The following is a 19,623-nucleotide window of genomic DNA, read 5'->3' as shown; positions in this document are numbered from 1 at the left end:
AAGATTTTCTAAAAATCTTTTTAGTAAAAAAAAAAAAAAAAAAGTATTATAAGTATTCTGTACATTTTTTTGACATCCAACCAAAACGATGATTTAACCCTGCGATTTGCATTAGCCGCACAAATTCAATAGCTTGGATCCATGTTCTCGCTATCGAATGAGCTATTTGGAAGGTGTGAATTAATGACTTGCCAGGGTGCTGAGAATTCCCTGTAGAAATATTAAAATATGAATCGATGCTATTGAAAGGACGCTTAGGATTCAGGCGATAGAAGGGCTCAGAACTGGTTGTGTGCCAGTGACTTCATGCTGTGAGGAGGACACAGAGAACACCCCAGACAGTGTGTAATCTTTAATAATTCATGCAGAGAAAATGTGCTTAAAGCTGGGACATCTTCTAATGTCAACAGAGCAGAGGTCAACCTCTTAAGCGCTCGGTGCATGAGGGTCCTGCCTCTGAAGTCTGCTCACTGGTGAGGGAATACTTTTAGACAGGGCACAAGAACACCTGTTTGAAATGGCACAAGGCTTGACTAGGCGACTACAGCCTGTGTTAAACGTTCCGTTATGATCAAAGGAGTGTTAAAATATTGTATTCGCATTTTGTTTGTACTTGTCCGCTCTCAGCAGTATCAAAGTTAAAGAACAGTGTTTTAGCGTAACCCAGTTCACCTCACAGCACAGCCCTCACTGACGTTTGCTTACAGCGAATCCTGTTTTTGAAAATAATACAGGCAAGTTTTGAACTGATTAGCTCAGGCAGTTTTTTTCCATTAAGTATTCCTTGAGCACAGAAATCCCAACTTCGTATGATTCAGAAATTGAAATAAATTCCAGCTACAGCGTTATACATATTAATTTTGCAAATAAACAGAGGTCCTCACAATGCCCTCCTCTGAGATGACAACTTGAACAACATTGGAAACGAAGGTTTATTGGCTCTTCTTTCATGTCATTAATGCAGATTAAAAATTTACCGCATACATGTGTTGAGACCTGTTCAAATTGCCCTTTTTAAGCAGCCATAGTGCATGAAATGAATTTTTTCAGCCTCTCTCTCCCCGGTTTTTTTTTCTAGGAAATGTCTTGTGTGGGTCGGCCCATGATCTCTCTTCAGCTCATTAAAATGTAATGCTGCTGGCCAGCTCTATGGAACAGTGCCTCCTAACCAAAGTTCATTACTCCTGCTTGCAGGTAGGCCTTTTTCACCTTGTTCCTCCGCTCTTCCGCCCCCCTCCCACCACCACGACTCCATCTCACTTGGGATAGTCTTGCTATCCTTTGTATTTTAATAAGAAATAAGAAAAAGAATGGTAACTAATTATTAGGAGTTTTTATTTTCGGCAGACTGATTTAATGCAGGTAGGCATATAAGCAAAGTGGGGCTGCATATGATCTCCCTTGCATTATTCACGATAACGTAAGAACTACAGGACCTGTTTGTTAGTCCTTGCTAATAGCTTACTGAAATTGCTGAGCTAGAAGCCCAGTTACACACCCACATTAATTCAAATTATTACATAGTTTTACTACGCTATTCTTGTTTAAAAATTATTATTATAGCCTAATAATAATAATTATTATTGTTACTATTATCATTATTTTATTAGTTGAAATTAGTACAACATCAAAAAATAAATAATAATAATTTAAAAATACACATCGCCTTTTTCAAACACGTTTACGTTATTAATATGTATTTTTGTCTTGCTTAGGCTACTATATATATATATATATATATATATATATATATATATATATATATATATATATATATATATATGTGTGTGTGTGTGTTTTTTTTTTGAACTACAGAGATTCCGTATGAGGCAGGGATGTCTAGTCGCGTATTTCCCAGTGCAACTGGATCTGGTTACAGAGTATTGATTAGTTTTCATCGAGACAGATGTGATTTTCGCGACCTCAACTATAGATCCTCTGCAGACTGTGGACAGATTTGGGATTGAATTGCACATTTGAGACCACCCCGAGAGCAACAATTAAAAAAGCAAAAAAAAACAAAACAACAACAACAACAAAAAACCCCACTGAATAAGCGTCGTCATTTGGAAACGATGTTTTCTGCACAAGGCCTCCAAAGGGTTTTCAAATTAGCTGATGATAATTTGTCGGTTAGTGTTAGGATTCGCCGTTTTAATAAGAGTGGGCTACTGCTGAAGGAATTCACAGCGCTGTCTTTTGATATCGCGCTTTTCAAAATCATTTGAAATTTCAAAACCGAAAATCGAAATTCAAACGCTTTACCTGTTTATGGATGAAACGCTCGGTACTGTGTCGTTGTCGCAAACGCCCTCGGCCAGGAGTCGGTCTCTGATCTCCCAGGCGAACATTGTGGGATTCTGCCGCTTGTATTCTGCGATTTTATCCACAACTTTGGGCGTCGCCACTTTTGGTTTGGACCCTCCAATAACTCCAGGTTTAATACTGCCGGTTTCATAGTATCTAGAAAAAAGACAAACGATAATTCATTATTTAAAAATTCCTCACGTCAAAATATTGGCGTGTTTTTTTTTTTTTTTTTTTTTTTTTTTTTTTTTTGTTAGCGTGTGGCATTGAGCATATCTATAGACAGTGCGTTATGGATACGGGCGATAAATAGTTAGCTATATAATGTTAATTAATTTTTTTTTTTTTTTTTTTTTTTGAGTTTCAAATGATCAAGTGTGATTTTTTTTCTTACCAACCCTTGCGACGGGAAAATGTGTAATTTTTATTTCAACACCTGCATTTCATATGTTTTCCGTGTTGAATCATTAACATTCGTACGCTGCGATCTAAAATCGTAGCCTAATCATCCATTTATCAAGCGGTTTCTTTAGCGACTGAAATATGTCCCATGCACCCCACGATTAATACATGCCACCAACACATATCTCATAATTTCTAATGAACATTTAAAGTGCAGAATACCTTATAAGATCCTTTTGATAGCTGAAAAATATTTCAGAAAATTCAAAAATCTATAACAGTTTCCTAGAAAACATATCCTTCCTCCTCAACAATTTATTTAAGGTCAAAAATGTTTAATATTAGACCTTTTCACTAAAAGGGAAAAAACTTACTAATATGACACATAACAGTACAATAATGTTTAAGATGTTTATTTACATGAAGCAGACATTTCATTACTGTTATTATTTCTACACGGGTATAACTGGACAAAACTGACTACATCTGTGCTTTTTCGTACCTTCCGAGAATTTTGCTGACACAGCCGTGGCTGACCCGTAGTTGTCTCGAGATGTCACAAGGTCTGACTCCTTGGTGCGCGAGCTCCACGATTCTTTGCCTGACCACGTCAGGTAGGGGTCTGCCATTCACAAACACCCCTCCTAGCTGGTTCACACCGCCGTGCCCTATATGGGATACAACAGCACAGACACAAAAAGCATAACATTACATACATATAGAAGATAGGCTGCGCCGTCAATACGGCTACCACGCAGGAGCGTTTAATTTTCTCTTTCCCCCTTCAACCTCTCTCTCTTTCTCCCTTTTAACACTCTCCGCATGGAAGCGCGCGCACGCACACACACACACACGCGCGCGCGCGCTACCTGCATGTGCCCATGTGGAAAACGACAAACAATAAGATAGTTAGACTATAATGTTTAATAACTAAGATGGGAATGCATCCGTAATAGGTCTTGACATCACATGTTTATTTTGCAGGCTATTGTTTATATTGTTGTTGTTGTTTTTTTTTTACTATGATGATATAAAAATATATATCTATATATGTAGGTTCGCGGGCGACTGTTAATGTTTTGCTCATACAGTTTAAAATAAATTAATTTTACGCGTTGGCTGTAGTTTTTTAATTTATTTATAGTTTGTTCAGTTTTTATGCTTATAGATGGCATGTTAAAGATCTACTATTACAGCAGCAGCAGCAGCAGCAGTAGTAGTAGTGATATTATAATATTAAATATTATTATTATTGTTATTATTATTACTATCATAATCCACACATAACTATCTTAATACGCGCTCCTGATTGTAAACACTGGCAAACGTCATGTGCTATTCTACCCATCAGAGCCGCTGCAGTTAGGTAGTATTTTCCTCTACTATTCCATTGCAGCCAAACACATGTCGCATAGATTATGTTTCAACCTGTTTAATTTTCCTTGCACAATTATTGTAAATAATTAAAAAGAGCTTTGATAACTCATATTACAAGCATGGAGTAGACTACTGCAAAATAATTAAGAATTAATTATTTAAATTAGACCCAGGCCTTCCGTCATCTTGTTACAATACGGCGTTTTCAACAAATATCGCACAAACAACTCGTTTAAATTATTATTATTATCGCAGCGATCGTAAAGCGTTTTCTCTGTTTTTTTTTTTTTTTTTTTTTGAAACGCAGAGCACATCTATTTCCGTTAGAAATCCCTCTCTTTAAAATAAAAGTTTTTTTAAAAGGCAGTGTTTTGTAAAATAATTTCATCTTTTGCAATCCATCTGGTTATTATCGCGTTGGCGCATGATAGTCTTTTCTGGCGATTTTGGTTTATATATTCGCGCTGTAACTACACCTGCTGTCGTCCCACGTATGCCAGCACTAATTTACTCAAATGCCGAACTTAAAAATAACGAAAACGTATTTCTTATAAAAAATGATAATAATCGACGTTTTACGCGCAAGGCGAAATAATGAATTATAAATTGAGCCGAACGCCGTAATCGACTTTTTGCCGAAACAAACGATTTAAAAGCCGCTGGATAAAAGAAGCGATCGTAATTTTTTTTTTTTTTAATTCGCGGTGACTACTTTTCGTGCTCGCTTTTCTGAGCCTCGGGTACGACGTTTAAACAATCGTTTGCTTTTAAGTGCTTTGGAAAACTTAGTGACGGCAAATGCAATAATTATATAACCGTGCAAAGTCAACTGTGCCGAAACCACGCACAATTTAGGCTTCGTTCGCGCTAACCGAAGTAGAGATTTTTAAGGAAAATACTGATATTTTACTCACGGTGCATCGCCGAGAAGGGGTCTGCTTTGCAGTGAATATCCATGGGATAGCAAAGGAAGGAAAGATAATCGACTGAGGTCGCCGTCTCGCCTTGATTATGTAGCTTTAATTGGAATTAATAAAGATCGCTATCCGTTCAAAGCGCGATGCTTCCGATGCCGGTGTACAGAAGTTGTTCTGCGCGCGACGAACTTTATCTCGTGCCGATCAGTCCATTCAGTGAAGACACGAGGCTGGTCAGGTGCAGATCATGTCCTGCACTGCTCTCTCTCTCTCTCTCTCTCAAAAAAAAAATCTTTTACGCAGGAACGTTAGCGTGATCAGTCGTTCAGTTAATATTTGTTAGCTACATATTTAAGGGAACGCAAGCATTAGTGGTTGCGTCTCCTCCAGTGTCCTCTGATGAAACTGCAGTGTAAATTCCTCGATATGGAGAAGCGTTTCTGGTAAAGTCTGAGGGGTACAGTCAGATTCGAGCGGGGATGACAGGAAAAAACATGGACACGGCGAGTGTCTCTCCGGTCCCCCTCTCTTCAAGAATGGGATGTGCCTGTTAGAAGCTTTGGGCTGAGACTGAAACCCCTCTTCTCGGTGTGTCTGTTTCTAAAAGCTGCAGTCCACCGCCCCCCTCCTTCCCAGATCCCCCCTCGCATAGAGATGGATGACATGTCAGACAAAGGCAATAGATTCCAACACTTTGTGATTCGCCAACGCAAAAAGCCGGAGCACCAAATGAGGAGGTCTCTTCATCTGACACTTCGGAAGGGGAGGGATGCAAACAGGGAAATGAGGAGAGATGGGTTAAAAAAAAATCGAGGAAATTAAAAGACAAGTGGAAAGGAAGCGGTACCACCAGCGGCCAGGCATCGTGGTATTTCTAAACTGTATGTTGTCAAACTACATGAATCATATCGGTGACCTAAACGTAGACCGAACGTAGTTTTTTTGGTGTGTGTGTGTGTGTGTGTGTGTTGTTCGTGGGCGTAATGTTGTCAAGATGAGACCAGTTTAAGTTGAGTTAACGTCTTAATCTTTATAAGAACGTTTTCAATTTCTGCCGTCTGTTTTTCTTTCAATTAGGTCCCGTCGGGTGCTCTCGCATTTTTCTACCGCGTAACGCGTTTGTGTTAAATAGCAATGCGTCGTTAAGCACTATTTTGACTTTTTTTTTTTCTAAAACAGGACATGCGCTGACGAGCGTCTTTACTAAAAGAGGAAACGCGGAAAATGTAAACAATAATATAAATCGTAAATATGCGCAGTGCACAGATGCAAACAGCCCTACTAAATCTAAATTCCTGACAAATATTTCCTGCATTTGACAGCTCTGTGACAGTCAGGAATTACTGAGTTATTTTTATTTGGTGCTGTTAGACCGCTGCTAAGTTCGCTGGCCTGTCAGATGTTAGTAAAAGGCTGGTCTTGGCCATGCTGTCTGAGCTGCTGGATTCTAGGTCTTTCTGTAGATGGCGCTGCTTAGTTTGCTTTATTTGACTGTGGAAGGCTCTTGAAGTTTGTTTTATAGCTGTCCAACAAAATGTTTGATGAAAAGTGATGAACTTAATGTTTGTTAGTCAGTTCTAGGGTTTATTTATTTTCTTGTTTTTTTTTTATTTTATTTTTGTTTTTGCTCAGATGTGTAAGAAAGGAGATGTTTTGCAGAACTGAAATCGATGGTTGTTCTTTATTAATTCGCAGTTTTGTCTCTTTTTTTTGTGCCATAGCTGACTACTGAGTGTGCCCATCTGCTTCGGTTGACGCTTCGCTATTTGTTTTTATTTTAAGCTAGACTCTTCTGTTTTTTCGTTATTTTTTTATTTTAAATCTATCTATCTATCTATCTATCTATCTATCTATCTATCTATCTATCTATCTATCTATCTATGCAACAATCTTAATAAATCGATATAAAATGTTTATAGCCTATTTCAGCTATTTCAAGTTGAATATTGTGATCATGTTTACAATTTTTAAAGCAGGTGATAAAGTCAACGTGCTATCTCCATAATTTCCATGAAAAAAAAAATGTAACTGTTAAAATTCAAATAAAATCGCATGCACTAATTATACTAATTGCACTTAGTTATTATCGCACTGTTGTAGTTGTTGGCATTATTGTGGTTTTTACTCTTTTCTTTTATTAAAAAAAAAAAAAAACCCAAAACGCACGTATACGCACAGATCTGAATTTAAGCACCACAAATGCTGTGTTTAAAACGAAACACGTTTGTAGTAATTAGCAAAAAAAAAAAAAAAAAAAAAAAGTGCGGGCTTTGGCTCGACTGAAGAGGGGTCTTGTACATTTTTGAAGTGTTCGCCCTGTGACCGCTGTAGGTTCGGCTAAAAGAACAGGAGGCTATGTTATGTTATGCCCTCCGGCTAAATTTGGGGACGATTCTTCTTTTTGTTAGTATTTTTGGAGGGAGCTTCTGGTACAATATGTAACACCATGGGCTGTAATTTCACACTCGACTACACATTTCCCCTAAAGCTGCTTTTATTTCCCCGCAAGACCCCAGCTTTTTGCCTCCACTCCCCTTTACTATATTAGTTACTTCCTCTGTTAAATGATAGGAAAACTAATTGCAACTGATCATAGTGGCCATTGAATACTAAAAGCGGGATACTGAGAATTTGTCTGTGCTGCAATATAAAATTATAATTTATGTGGCTCCATGGCGTGTTTTTATATATATATATATATATATATATATATATATATATATATATATATATATATATATATATATATGTGTGTGTGTGTGTGTGTGTGTGTGTGTGTGTGTGTGTGTGTGTGTGTGTGTGTGTGTTTGTTTTAAAACACTGTTTTACATTTTGCAATCTTTTTTTAGACCAACCCAGGAGGTTTTGGAGAGAGTGATCGAACGTGTCAAAGAGAGAGACAGACAGAAAGAGAGAGAAGGTGCAGTGGTATGGCGCATCTGTTTTGACAGCCTCTGCTACACGCCACATAAGTTTGTTAGTCAAAGCGAACAGCGACGGACGTCCAATGAGAACGCAGAAAATCACTTCTCTTCCACTATCCGATATTTCTATTTCCTCTTTTAAAAAGCACATAGGCTTCGTCTCATTCACCGTAATATTCTCCACGTCACCAATCGATACTTTCCGCTCCACTGAGCCTGCCGTCCGCGTCGGTGCGCCGGAGCCGGGTGCGAGAATACTTTACAGCAGGAGCAACGCACGATGGAGAGTTTCGGTCGCCGGGTTGTTTTAAAATAGCGCGTTTGTGTTTTTCGAGAGGTTAGGTAATCACAAACGCCGAAAAAAAAATCATTAAGATTTTTTTTTCCTTGGGAAAAAAAACGTTTTAACTGGGGGAAAAAAAAGTTTAAACAATCTCTGGTCACGTTTAGAGTGCACTATCACAGAAATGAAACAGATGGAAGAATGTTGCAAATAGCAATATAATTTTAGTAATTTTAGATAATATAATGGCGTCAGTGTTTTACACAGCACCCAAATTATAAAAACAATACAAAAAAAATATTTTATCGATAAATATTTTTTTTTATATGAATTACGATTGAGATGTTTTAAAATCCAGTAGCAAAATATGACGTTTCTAAAAAAAAAAAAAAAAAAATTGACCGCTGTAACCAAAACAACAAAAAGGCACTCGCAACGCCATTCGTGATATCAGCTGTGTCTTTAAATTACCCATTCATGATGTCTATAGAGTGAACAGATGGACCATCAATTGAGTTCTGTCCACAGCATCGGAGATTGATTTTGTACTTGCTTTTAATTTTGCCATAATTAATTAGATTATTACAAGTGTTATATTGATCTTTGCATTTACACCCAAAATAGAAAGGTGAATTAGCATATGATCTATGTTTTCAATTAACCGAACAGCATAAACAACGACGACAACGGTAGCCTAATATTAACAACGACGACAGTGCTACCGGTGACCAATAATAATAATAACGACGCTGGAAAACAAAAAGTATTTAGGTATCGTTGATATTGCCATAAAATTCAGCGAAGGCGAAAAGGCTGATGTTTGGGGGAATCAATATTTGAATGATGCACTGAGAGATCCCGCAGTAATACCGTTATGGATTACAGTGAGCAGTTATGTCAGCACACGGGCCCAGCTAATAACATCGCATAATAGCATAATCCCGGCGTGAATCGGTTGCCACTTTAAATGTACGGATTGGCGAGGCAAATGCCAGACTTCTCAGCGCGCGGAGAACTACCGTAAGAACAGACCTGCAACATTATAGGGCGGTCAATAAAGGTTAGTCGCTGGTCAAGTAGTTTGCGTTTGTAAAGTACACCCACTATGTTCTTACCTGAGCTGACGGCGACTCACCCCTACCGCTAGAAAATAAACACTCACACTGTTTGGCGAGACGAAAAGAGAGCCCTGCGCTTACCTGATCGACCAGAGCTGTGAGCCATGGCTTTTCCCTGTCTAATGGTCCGTTTCGTCGATGCAGCCCACTAGATCTGTCCGGCCTCCTGCGTTCCCTCCTCGGCTGGGCGTCCTGCCTCTCCCCGCTGCTTTTCACAACCTTTGACCGATCATCCAAAACTAAACGGTTTAGACGACAACAAAAAAAAGGAGAGCAACCTCTGCTCCACTGAACTAGATTGATAAAGGAGGGAAATAGCAATCAGAGCAAATAAAGCGTTGCAGGTGTTATATAAAAAGAATAAAACTTGTCTGCTGGAAGTAAAGAGGGGACTAAGAGTATGGAGATATGCTAAGATCCGAGCGCAGGCGTTTACGCGTATGGGAGACTCAAAGGTAGGACTTGTACCGATGAATATTCATGATCGTTTGGAAATATGTCTGTATGCTTATGTGTGCACTTATCGGCTTGAAAATGTTCCGATCTTGAACTTGCGTGAAGTTTGCTCAGAAGTTCGCGTATCGGCTGCGGGAATGATTGCGATAACTGATTCGTGCTGCTCATTGGCTGAACTTTAAGGTGAACCTGTTCTCAGTAGGAGGGTCTAACGAAATAAACGAGCTAGGCTAATTCGGAATATGGAATTATGGTAATATATTACGAAGTCGGATTAGCTGCGTGTTGCTTTGTTACTTGTGTTACGTGTAACTAAGCGCGATTTGTTTATTTTAAGGGACGGGACTGGTGGTTCTCTATATATATATATATATATATATATATATATATATATATATATATATATATATATATATATATATATATATATATATATATGTGTGTGTGTGTGTGTGTGTGTGTGTGTTGTGTGTGTGTGTGTGTTTGTGTGTGTGTTTTTTAGTGATATAACAATTTATATAAAAATATGACAAAGGTATAACCATTTCAGAATGGTTTATGAGGACGCTGCTAATGTCACCATAATTCATAAGGTTTTAAAAACACACTAAACGGTGTTTTTTTGGTTTGTTTGGTTTTTTTGAAACTGTAAAAATGCATAAAGTTTCCTGTAAGGGGTAGGTTGAGGTGTAAGGGTTGGTGTAGGGCAATGTCACATCCAGTTTTTACAGTACAAAAACCATTACGCCTATGGAGAGTCCTCATAAACCACAAATACCAACACGTGTGTGTAATAAATGTGGGAAATGTACCATCAATGCTATGTTGTTGAATAGTTTTCTTGATGTTGCAAATTTAATTACCACCAGGTCAATGCATTAAATGCCTGATGACAAATATATTTATTACTGTACACAATATGCATTTGCCCACTCGCGTAACCGTTTCATAAAGCTTTGGGTTAAGAGACTATAGTCACCTAACAGCGCAGTCAGTAATCCCTGTCCTATCCGCCTCAGCAGCCGGCAGAAAAAAAAGAAAAGGCCAAACTTTTCAGTTGAGCAGTCAAAGGTGTGCTCCCCCCTGTCACGGAAACAAGCCAATACTCATTTATTGGGGAATTCGGTTGTATTTTAAACCAATGTAACGTTTCCTCTTTGCACTACAACAAACACCGCAGTTCGTAACCTACACCATTTGCATTTTTGTTGCCATTCTAAATATCGTAAATACACTTTTGCACCAGACGTCCTTTTTTTGTTTAAAACATAACCAGATTATAGTCAAAATTAAAAAAAAAAAAAAAAAAAAAAAAAAAAAATCTAGGGCGACTCCACATGAATAACTTTCAAAGTTTAAAATAAGATTCGTCGCTGAGGGATTCGATTTATAAAAAGAATGTGGAGAAAGTCAGGTCTGTGTAGCCTGCGTTGAGGCGGAATAAAACCCACAACGAGTGCTGCGCTTCTGCTGGTTTTATTTCTTTGAAACATTATAACAGTTCCACGTCTCTGTCACTAGTAATTAACATTCAGGACAATTAAATGAGTCTGATGTATAGGGCATTGCGCATGTAACAAGGCGTCCACCCATGTTTTAATGAAATCGATTTCTCCGGCCCTCTCTGGCTTCAGTAAGCACAATTCTGACGTTTTGGATCCTAAACACCGACAACAGCAGATATTCGCGCGAAATGTTTGTTAACTAGGCGAAGTTGGGGTCGTAATAATTTAATGTACAGTTTTACGGCTTTACCACGCTCTGTCGTGCTTTTAGATATTGTAATACGGCATATTTGCAAGTTACTTGTCTGTTAATGTTCCAGTTAGTAGACTTTATCATCCCAGTCCTCTCTTCTCTTCTCGATCGCTCGCGCTGTTAAGCTCCGGCTGAAGTTTCCACTCATCCGCTCTACTTATATGTGCATTTGTGATGGGCCGTACATGCATCTGCATCGAACATTTGAACCATATTGCTCACAACATAATTCCGTGTCATTTTGCTACTTTAATGTACTGAAGCCTTGAGTGGCCGCGCGACTGTTCTCCTCGCATAGTTGGCGTTTTGCAATAAACCACATCTATGATTTTTATGTCGAATCAGAAGAATGCGCGTATTATTCGTTGTAAGAATCATTCAGTTCACAACTGATCTGCAGAAATAAATACATATCAGAAGTACTCATTTTATTGTGTTGTTTATCCGCAGATACAATTATTTTAAACTGTTGTAGCCTATTTATTTTAGTAACTGTTGATCAGTTGCTATTATTTAAGGACAATGCAGCTTGTGAACTTTCTTTCTTTCTTTCTTTCTTTACTAGTTAATGAGTGGATAAAGCAAACAGAAGGAGTCCCGTTAATTAACATAACTTAATGCTTTTGTTTTTCTTTAGATTTCTCTCTTTTTTTTTTTAAATAAGTGATTTTTAGATGTCTTTCTGTGTATGAGAGAGAAGCTCGTTTTAAATGAATGTTATAGTATGGATTGTAAATTGAGAAATTATACATATATTTATTTTGTTTGATGAAAGCGTCTGCGTGTCTATAGTCTATACATAATGCAGTCACACACACCCACATAAAATTTGGTAAATAAAAATGTGTACAGCATATAATTTCTCATTAATTTACAAACAATAGTGTGTTTTAATATTCCTATATAATGAGTTTCCAATTGCCATTTGTGTGTGTGTGTGTGTGTGTGTTGGACCCTGAGGCAGCCCAGGGTGCTCTCAAGCCAGCTGCCACTGTTTAAAACAGACAGGAAACAGCTTCCACTAACACGACTGCAATATGGAAAGCAGCGACCTCCTCAATGCACCCCATGGCATGATTCTAATATCCCCCCTCTCACTCTTCACGCACACACTCACATACATGACTTATAAATGCGGCGTTAAATGTTTTAATATCTTACCCTGTTTTGTCATTTATGGTTTCTACAGCGTCGTATGGTTGATATTTTGGAGATCATTCACAGGACCTTGACCTGTAACTCAGAAGTGCTTGGTAACGTGCGTCTGGAGTGTGATAGAAGAGAGAGTTGGATTTCCCCTTGCTGTAGAGATGCTTTGTTTCACTGTAAATGGTGTGTGTGTGTGTGTGTCTGTGTGAGTGCATATCTATTATCCTTCTGAGAAATAAAGAGCCGCTCGGCTCCCACACTGGCCTCTGATCATCGCCCTGTAAATGCAGCCTGTCACCTTCAGTGGTGTAATGATCACAGAAACAGTGACCTTGATCTATGGCAAGCCATAACGGAGAAGAGAGAGCGTCTCCCACACTCCTCACTCAGATATAACAGTGAAACACGGCGTACAGGGGAAGCCAAAGGAGGGTTCAGAACAGGGCCATTTGATTGGCAATAAAGGTTGTTGGAGTGTCTGTAATGGATGTGAGATCTCTCCTGTTATCATCCATTTGGATAGGGCATCGACTGAAGGCGACGTGATTCCAGATTGAAAACTCAGGGAGTGGCTGATTATGGTTTTATTGCATAGTCCATTACACTGGTCAACACTACACACTGTTTCTCAAAGCAGAGGCTGTGGTGGATTAATGGGGCAGCTCTTCTGTTCTCTCCAGCCCCCTCGGACATACGAACCTTTCCTTCCCTTCAGCAAGGCTTTTTGAATATGTCCCAGTTCCTGCCACATTTAGCTTTAAATAAGTTTCACCCTCCCTTTTTTTTGCTTCGAAGAAGGGCGCAGTGGGTTCGTGCACCCTATGAGTTCAGCACTCATCATTTATCATCCCTCTCTTTTTGGGAATGATGAACAATATTGTGTCATAGACTCCTCTTGTGATGCAGATAGAAACTTCTGGAAACTGTATGTGCATTTTAAATGTGAGAAAAAAATGTATGTTTGTGGAATTCAAAACATAATAATAATAATAATAGTAATAAAACATTGAAAGTGTATATTTTTTTAAAGTAACTAAATTTATATGTAAAATATTAAGTATATGTCTTATATATTTTCTTGGTCTTCTTGATATGTATGTGGAACACAAAACAATTAATAATAATAATAATAATATTATCAATCAAAATTTCTCTTTTTGTGTCCATACAATATAAAAATGATGATCTTTACAATAAAATGTATTTAATGTATGCATCTAATATATCTCTTTTCAGTGTGTAATATATACTGAGATAAATTTAATTTCTTTTGTGTAGAGCATCAAATAGGTTTGACACAACATAACAGTGAGCCAGTGACAGTAGTTTTGTATTTATTTATTTCAGGTGAACTGTACTTTTTTAAAAATATTTAGTTTGAACAAAATGTGTTATGGAAATTTTACGTTATGGAAAAATTACATTTCTCAAAATCAGACAAATGTATACCGCCATGCCGGTGAAGGGCACCAAAAACAGTAGTAAGAGACAAGAAATAGTGCAGGAAAAAGTAGAAAATTCTCCCTGCGGAAATCTGGACGCTTTTGTGAAATCTGGTCCCCACAACAGCGAGCCCCATCAACTCATCTCCCCTTGCCAGCTTTTCATATTTAAAGCCAGTACGGGTTTAATTACCAAATGATGACAGTGTCATATGGTGCCATGATGGCACAGGATATGTGCGAGACACTGACTGACAGTGGGAAGCTGGAAAGCAAAACGGGGGAGAAAAAAATAGCTGAGACAGTAAAACATCTGTAATTTGCAATTCACTGGTGTTCAGTGGTTGCTCATGGATTAAAGATTAAAAACTATTGTCTAGCAGATGGAAGAGAGAGAGAGAAAGAGAGAGAAACATGGAGGGAGGGGGAGCTTCTAAGCAGCCCATTTACATTTGTATATAAGCAGCACTGTTAGGATAATCACATGGAAAAAATAAGCTGTCTCCATCACACACCCAAGGCAATGCCTCCATTAGCCCCATCTCCAGATGCAGATGCTTCTGTTTTCAGATCGATTTGTGGTGACAGCATGTTGCCCTTCGTAACAGCTTGGCATATAGTTTGATGCAAGTACAGAGATAATCTTTTAGAAATTGTCTGAAAGACGCCACGGTGCTAAATGCTAAATGCAACCATCTACACTCCTAAAAATAAAGGTTCTTTAATTGCACTGATGGTTCCTGAGAACCTTTCTGAGGTTCTTTACAGTGGAAGAATATGTTCTTCGCTCTAAGAAAAATTGTTGTTTTAAAAATTGTTCACTAAAAGATTTTGGGAAACCAAAAATGGTTCTTCCATGATATTGATACAAAACAGCTTACTTACCTGTACCGTGTTTGGCTGACCAGTGTCTATAATAAGACGTTTTTTTTTTTTTCTCTCTCTGTTGGTGATTGAAGACACTAGCTACACCTGATCTTTTTGTAATTGTAATTAATTAGTGTTTTGTTAGTCTTGCTGTGCCTTAATTAGTTAGCACTGCCCAGTAGAGAGAATGAGAGGCAGTTCCTGCTACCCAGCATATAATTATTAGAAACGGCTATAAGCTAATGCTGTGAAGTTGACCCTACTTTGATATGCTCGTAGGTTCCTTTGATGCATTTGGGTGTACTGGAGAACGGGCAGCCTATTGAAGCATGGCAGACCACCTGAGAGTTGTTTTCTGGACTCTGGGAGGTCACCTGACACCAGTGCTCTGGAGAAGGTGCACCGCACTGGATTTCACGTGAGTTAAAGGACCTCTTCAATAAAACATCACCAGCTTTCAATGGTGCACGCTTGAGCTGCTTGTGTAATTGACTTTTTGACTTTTTTTTTCGGATTTGCATGGACTCTCCAAAAGTAGCTCACCTGGCAAGTATCGCTCTGCTCCGAAATTACAGTAGCGCTGTGTTATATTACAAATAATAAGCACTCTCCACTGACCACAGCTACTCATACCGTCTTAATTTAGACTCGCCTCTTATATGAGCTATAGAAGCTATATTACACGAGAGCCTTTTGATATCCGTACAGTTCCAGTAAAAAAGTACTTTTGTGTCAACATCAGATCTCATTATTTTCAAAATATCTTCTTGTGTGTTCCACAGATGAAAAGATCTCACAGCTTTGGAATGACACAAGAGTGAGTAAATTATAAAATAAATAGCATCCATGTCTGGGTGAACTATCACTTTAATATATTTTAATAGCTGTAAAGGCCTCTCAGATGAAATATGAGATTGGAAAATACTGTCTCTCTCTCTGTTCTGTAGGTGAAATTCAATATGTGCAAAGCATTTTAGCCATCTTAGGAGTGAGGAGACGAATCATTTCTGTTCTGAATGGATGATTCAGAGCCAGAGGTGAATCATACAGGGGTTTGTTTGTATCTGTGCCTCTGATCCCCCTCTGATAGTCCCTACATCGCGCAACATCTGTCACGCCGCGTGCCACAATCGCTCACGTAGAGCTTTAGGTGATGCTGGGGTATGGTTATTCCTGCCACACGGTCCACATGGGCATCCCCAACGCCAGCGCTCATTAGCAGGCAGGTGGCGTTAGAGATTCGACTGGGGCCGAGACGAGGAATAGAACCTGGCAAAGCGGGTTGAACGTCCGCATCGGGTAATCCCCGCCAGATTGCCAGGATATCAGAAGTGACATCACAAAGCCAACAAAAATTAGCATCCCTAATGGTCTGCCAGGCCAAACATTATTCTTCATGATGAGAAGCAGTCATGCCTGCCCAGGGCTCCTGACGATTTGGCCAAAAGCAGTGGAGGCCCCTGAGCTCTCAGCTCCAGCCAAAACCAACAGGCACTATTCTCCAACCCATGAAGACCGGTTCTACTCTACTGACAAGGAAGTTCCTGAGGAAAATCCTTGATACGCTCCCATCATACGCCGCTGATGCCTTCAGATTCTAGAAGATCCTGACCTGAATGCAAAGGAAGAGGCTCTCACCTGGTGCTTGATAACCAGTGAAAAACACCTTGACTAGATTTAGAAGCTAAAACCGAGAAAGATCAATGAGAGGAGAGTGGGAGAGTGGCAGATTTAATTAATTACTGCATATTAGAATGTTTGTTTACAAAAGTGAACAGTTACAAGGGGCCTGATGGTAATTAATTTAAAACGTACTTCCCCCTGTCCCTGCCTCGCGTCTGCACTAGACGTGGTTGTTTCATGGCAGGTAAGTCTACGTCTCATTGGATTTCCATCAATTGCTCAAAGGTGTGTTTGAAAACAAAGATGCATGGTACGCAAATTAGCCTGAATGTTAACATGATTGCATATTAAGAAATCTAATTAGTATTCAAGGGAATCAGAAGGGAAGAGCTGCATGATGTTGTGATAATGCACGTCTGTATGGAGAGTTTTACCGTTTTTCGCCTATAACATATTTGCTTTTTCATTCTCTATTGTATTTAAATGTAACTTTGTGTTTTAAACAGATCTGTAAATTCTCTCCGTAAAGATGACTTAATTTTCCCGACAATGTCACAGCGGTTGCACGTTTGTGTGTTTTCAGCTGTGGTCAGGACGGTCTCTCGAGGTCCCCCCTCCAGGACAATGATGTATTTAAGTCCCCTAAGAGGTCAGATGGACTCTGTCCAGAACATCACCTGCAATCAATAGTGTTGGTAAACCAGGCTCAACTGAGTGGCCATGAAGACTCCCCTTATAAACACGCTCACAGAGAGGCCGGCATGGCCCATTGCTTTGCTAAAACCGCAACCAACATCCTCACACACACACACACACACACACACACACACACACACACACGCAACACATGCCACCACTCTGAAAACAAGTGTTGATGACAAAGAGAAGAAAAATAACAGCACCTCAGCGGTAAGTGGAGAGCCTCCAGGTGATGAAATCCTCTCTAAAGTGACACAAAATTGAAGCAAATTGACAGCCATGTGAATGTGTTTATAAATGCTAGTCTGTGGTACTGCTGTGGAGCAATGAGGACACTGGAGTGATAGTTGGGATTTATCTTATTTTACTGAAATCATTTAGTTTCATGAGATAAATTTATGAAATAAAAACTGTTACATTTTTTAAATTAATTAAATTTATTTTATTTGAGTTAACATTTATTTCATTGAGCTAGCTGCAACATGGGCCAAGGCATTATTTATTTTTCTTTCTTTTATTGGTTTAAATAACTTAAACTAAAATTAAAAATTTAAAACTAAATGAATATTACAAAAATTACTAAAATGAAAATGAAAAATATAAAAAGCTAATTCAGTATGTAAACTATTATTATTAAATCTATAATAGTATATCAATAATAGTAAAATAGCAAATTCATTATTCTTATTTCAATAGTGCATACATGTATACCAGCATTATTCAGCATTATTCTTGCAAAAAATGTCATTATTTTGCATTATTCTTGCTTTTTTCTAAAAATAAAAATAACCACATGTATATTTGCATTATTCTTCAGTCTGATAAATTTTCAAACAATTTTTCACTAGTTAATACTTAAATTCCGTTGATTATTGTCAATTTGACTGCACAAATACTATTTAAACTGAACTGAGCTGGACAATGATGTCTCTGAATTCAATAATAAAAAGCCTTTAAATGAAAACTGAGTGTTTAGTCTTGTCATTATACACTACTGTCACATATTCTCCTATTCAATATGTTAAGTGCTTTGACACAATCTGTATTGTTAAAAGCGCTATATAAATAAAGGAAGACTAATTTTTGCAGTTTTCCATTACTGGTTATTTTTATAAATACCAGTCTTACCTGATTATGATAATTCATGTTGCAGCTTTTTGTATTTTTATTTCCCAGCCATACTCTCCGCATTCGGCATCATTCTATCATAGAAAAGGTTGCACATTCTCCTTAACGCACAGGTGAATTGGGTGCACCGCTTCAATCAAGGCTTTACTATTGGGTTTGAGAGTCATCTGAGCCCAGACAACAAAAGCAAACGCTACAGTGAGTGTCTCTACTGTAAGTGGCTTTTGAAGAATTGGCACAGTCATCTGGCGAACACCTCACATCTCTCACAAACAAATGAAGGCCTGGCGCTTCAAAGTGAGATTGATATCTCTCTCTGAACTTCAACCAGAATATTCTGAATATTGAGAGAGGTGCACTCCTCCCACGGGACCGCCGAGGCGCCTCTCTCCTCCCTCGTTCCGCCAAAGAGGGGGAAAAAGATTGCCCCTGATCTTCCATGTTCATCAATATTCACTCATTCATCGTGAGCCATGGCAGCTGAAATTTGGCCTAGTATTGCTGAATGGATGACCCAGGGATCCACTTTGTTGCCATGAGGTTGTCTGCGATTGAGATTTAGGGTTAGAACAGAACAATACACAATTTTTATGAACTTCAGACTCATCTATATATTTTACCTTGTGACAGAAAACTTTTCAATTTGCTCTGCAAGTTCTTAAGATTACCCATGCATTTAATAAGCCTAGAATAGATGTATCTACCTTGTTCTGCTTTCTGACTGTATGCCAAATATTAAATTGCGTTTTCCCTTTCTGTTTTTACTTGGAAATATTTTTCAAATAAAATAAAGGAAGCTGATAAAGACGGTTGCCATAAATCAACGCGTATTGCTGAATTCTCACAGAGTATTTAAGCTACTATACTGAAGTATTGATATTAAACTGAATTTGCAAAATATATATAAAATGTCTTTGCAGTTGCAATGTGCACACATAGAATGTAATATGCATTGTGCACCATGAAAACACAAATGATCTTGAACAAATTCTGTCTTTTTTATGCAAATTCTTAAAAAAAAACATATTTTTTTTACATTTACTGTAAAACATCCACCAGGAAAATACGTTTTGATGCGAACAAATGCATTGCCAATCAGGTTTGCTTCTCTGTTAGTATCTCCACAGCTGTATGTCTCTATTAGAGCATCTTTCCGAGAACTCCTTAGCCAAA

The 19,623-nt window shown here is 38.3% G+C and overlaps 1 protein-coding gene and 2 long non-coding RNA genes across 38 annotated transcripts in view; 2 read left to right on the top strand and 1 right to left on the bottom strand.

The window, feature by feature from the left end:
* pax2a (paired box 2a) overlaps positions 1-9,542 on the bottom strand; it is a 32,279-nt gene extending 22,737 nt beyond the window's left edge. For 2 of the 34 annotated variants that reach the window (XM_043255784.1, XM_043255762.1), the window contains exons 1-3: positions 9,410-9,531; positions 3,212-3,377; positions 2,266-2,463 (exon numbers count right to left, since the gene is read on the bottom strand). In XM_043255784.1, the coding sequence (XP_043111719.1) occupies positions 2,266-2,463; positions 3,212-3,377; positions 9,410-9,434 (389 nt within the window). In that variant the 5' untranslated portion in view covers positions 9,435-9,531. Of the gene's footprint in view, positions 1-2,265; positions 2,464-2,931; positions 2,953-3,211; positions 3,390-5,000; positions 5,574-9,409 lie in introns of those variants that run through there. The other 32 variants (XM_043255759.1, XM_043255763.1, XM_043255752.1 and 29 more) reach the window with 31 other exon arrangements.
* LOC122356733 lies at positions 5,760-18,038 on the top strand. 3 transcript variants are annotated; one of them, XR_006252378.1, is made up of 5 exons: positions 5,760-5,884; positions 15,280-15,418; positions 15,783-15,817; positions 15,948-16,867; positions 17,207-18,038. It is a non-coding gene; the product is annotated as an uncharacterized LOC122356733 (long non-coding RNA). The 3 variants fall into 3 exon arrangements; XR_006252376.1 differs by having other exon boundaries at positions 15,948-18,038; XR_006252377.1 differs by lacking the exon at positions 5,760-5,884 and adding an exon at positions 9,655-9,783 and having other exon boundaries at positions 15,948-18,038.
* Positions 18,039-18,119: 81 nt separating this feature from the next.
* The window catches only part of LOC122356898, a 2,653-nt gene continuing 1,149 nt past the window's right edge, over positions 18,120-19,623 (top strand). Inside the window, exon 1 of the long non-coding RNA XR_006252397.1 lies at positions 18,120-19,623. This exon is cut by the window's right edge and continues 97 nt beyond it. This is a non-coding gene — a long non-coding RNA (uncharacterized LOC122356898).

This window comes from Puntigrus tetrazona, chromosome 13, assembly GCF_018831695.1.
Source record: "Puntigrus tetrazona isolate hp1 chromosome 13, ASM1883169v1, whole genome shotgun sequence".
Classification (NCBI taxonomy): domain Eukaryota; kingdom Metazoa; phylum Chordata; class Actinopteri; order Cypriniformes; family Cyprinidae; genus Puntigrus; species Puntigrus tetrazona.
This window is presented reverse-complemented; position numbering and strand designations above follow the sequence as displayed.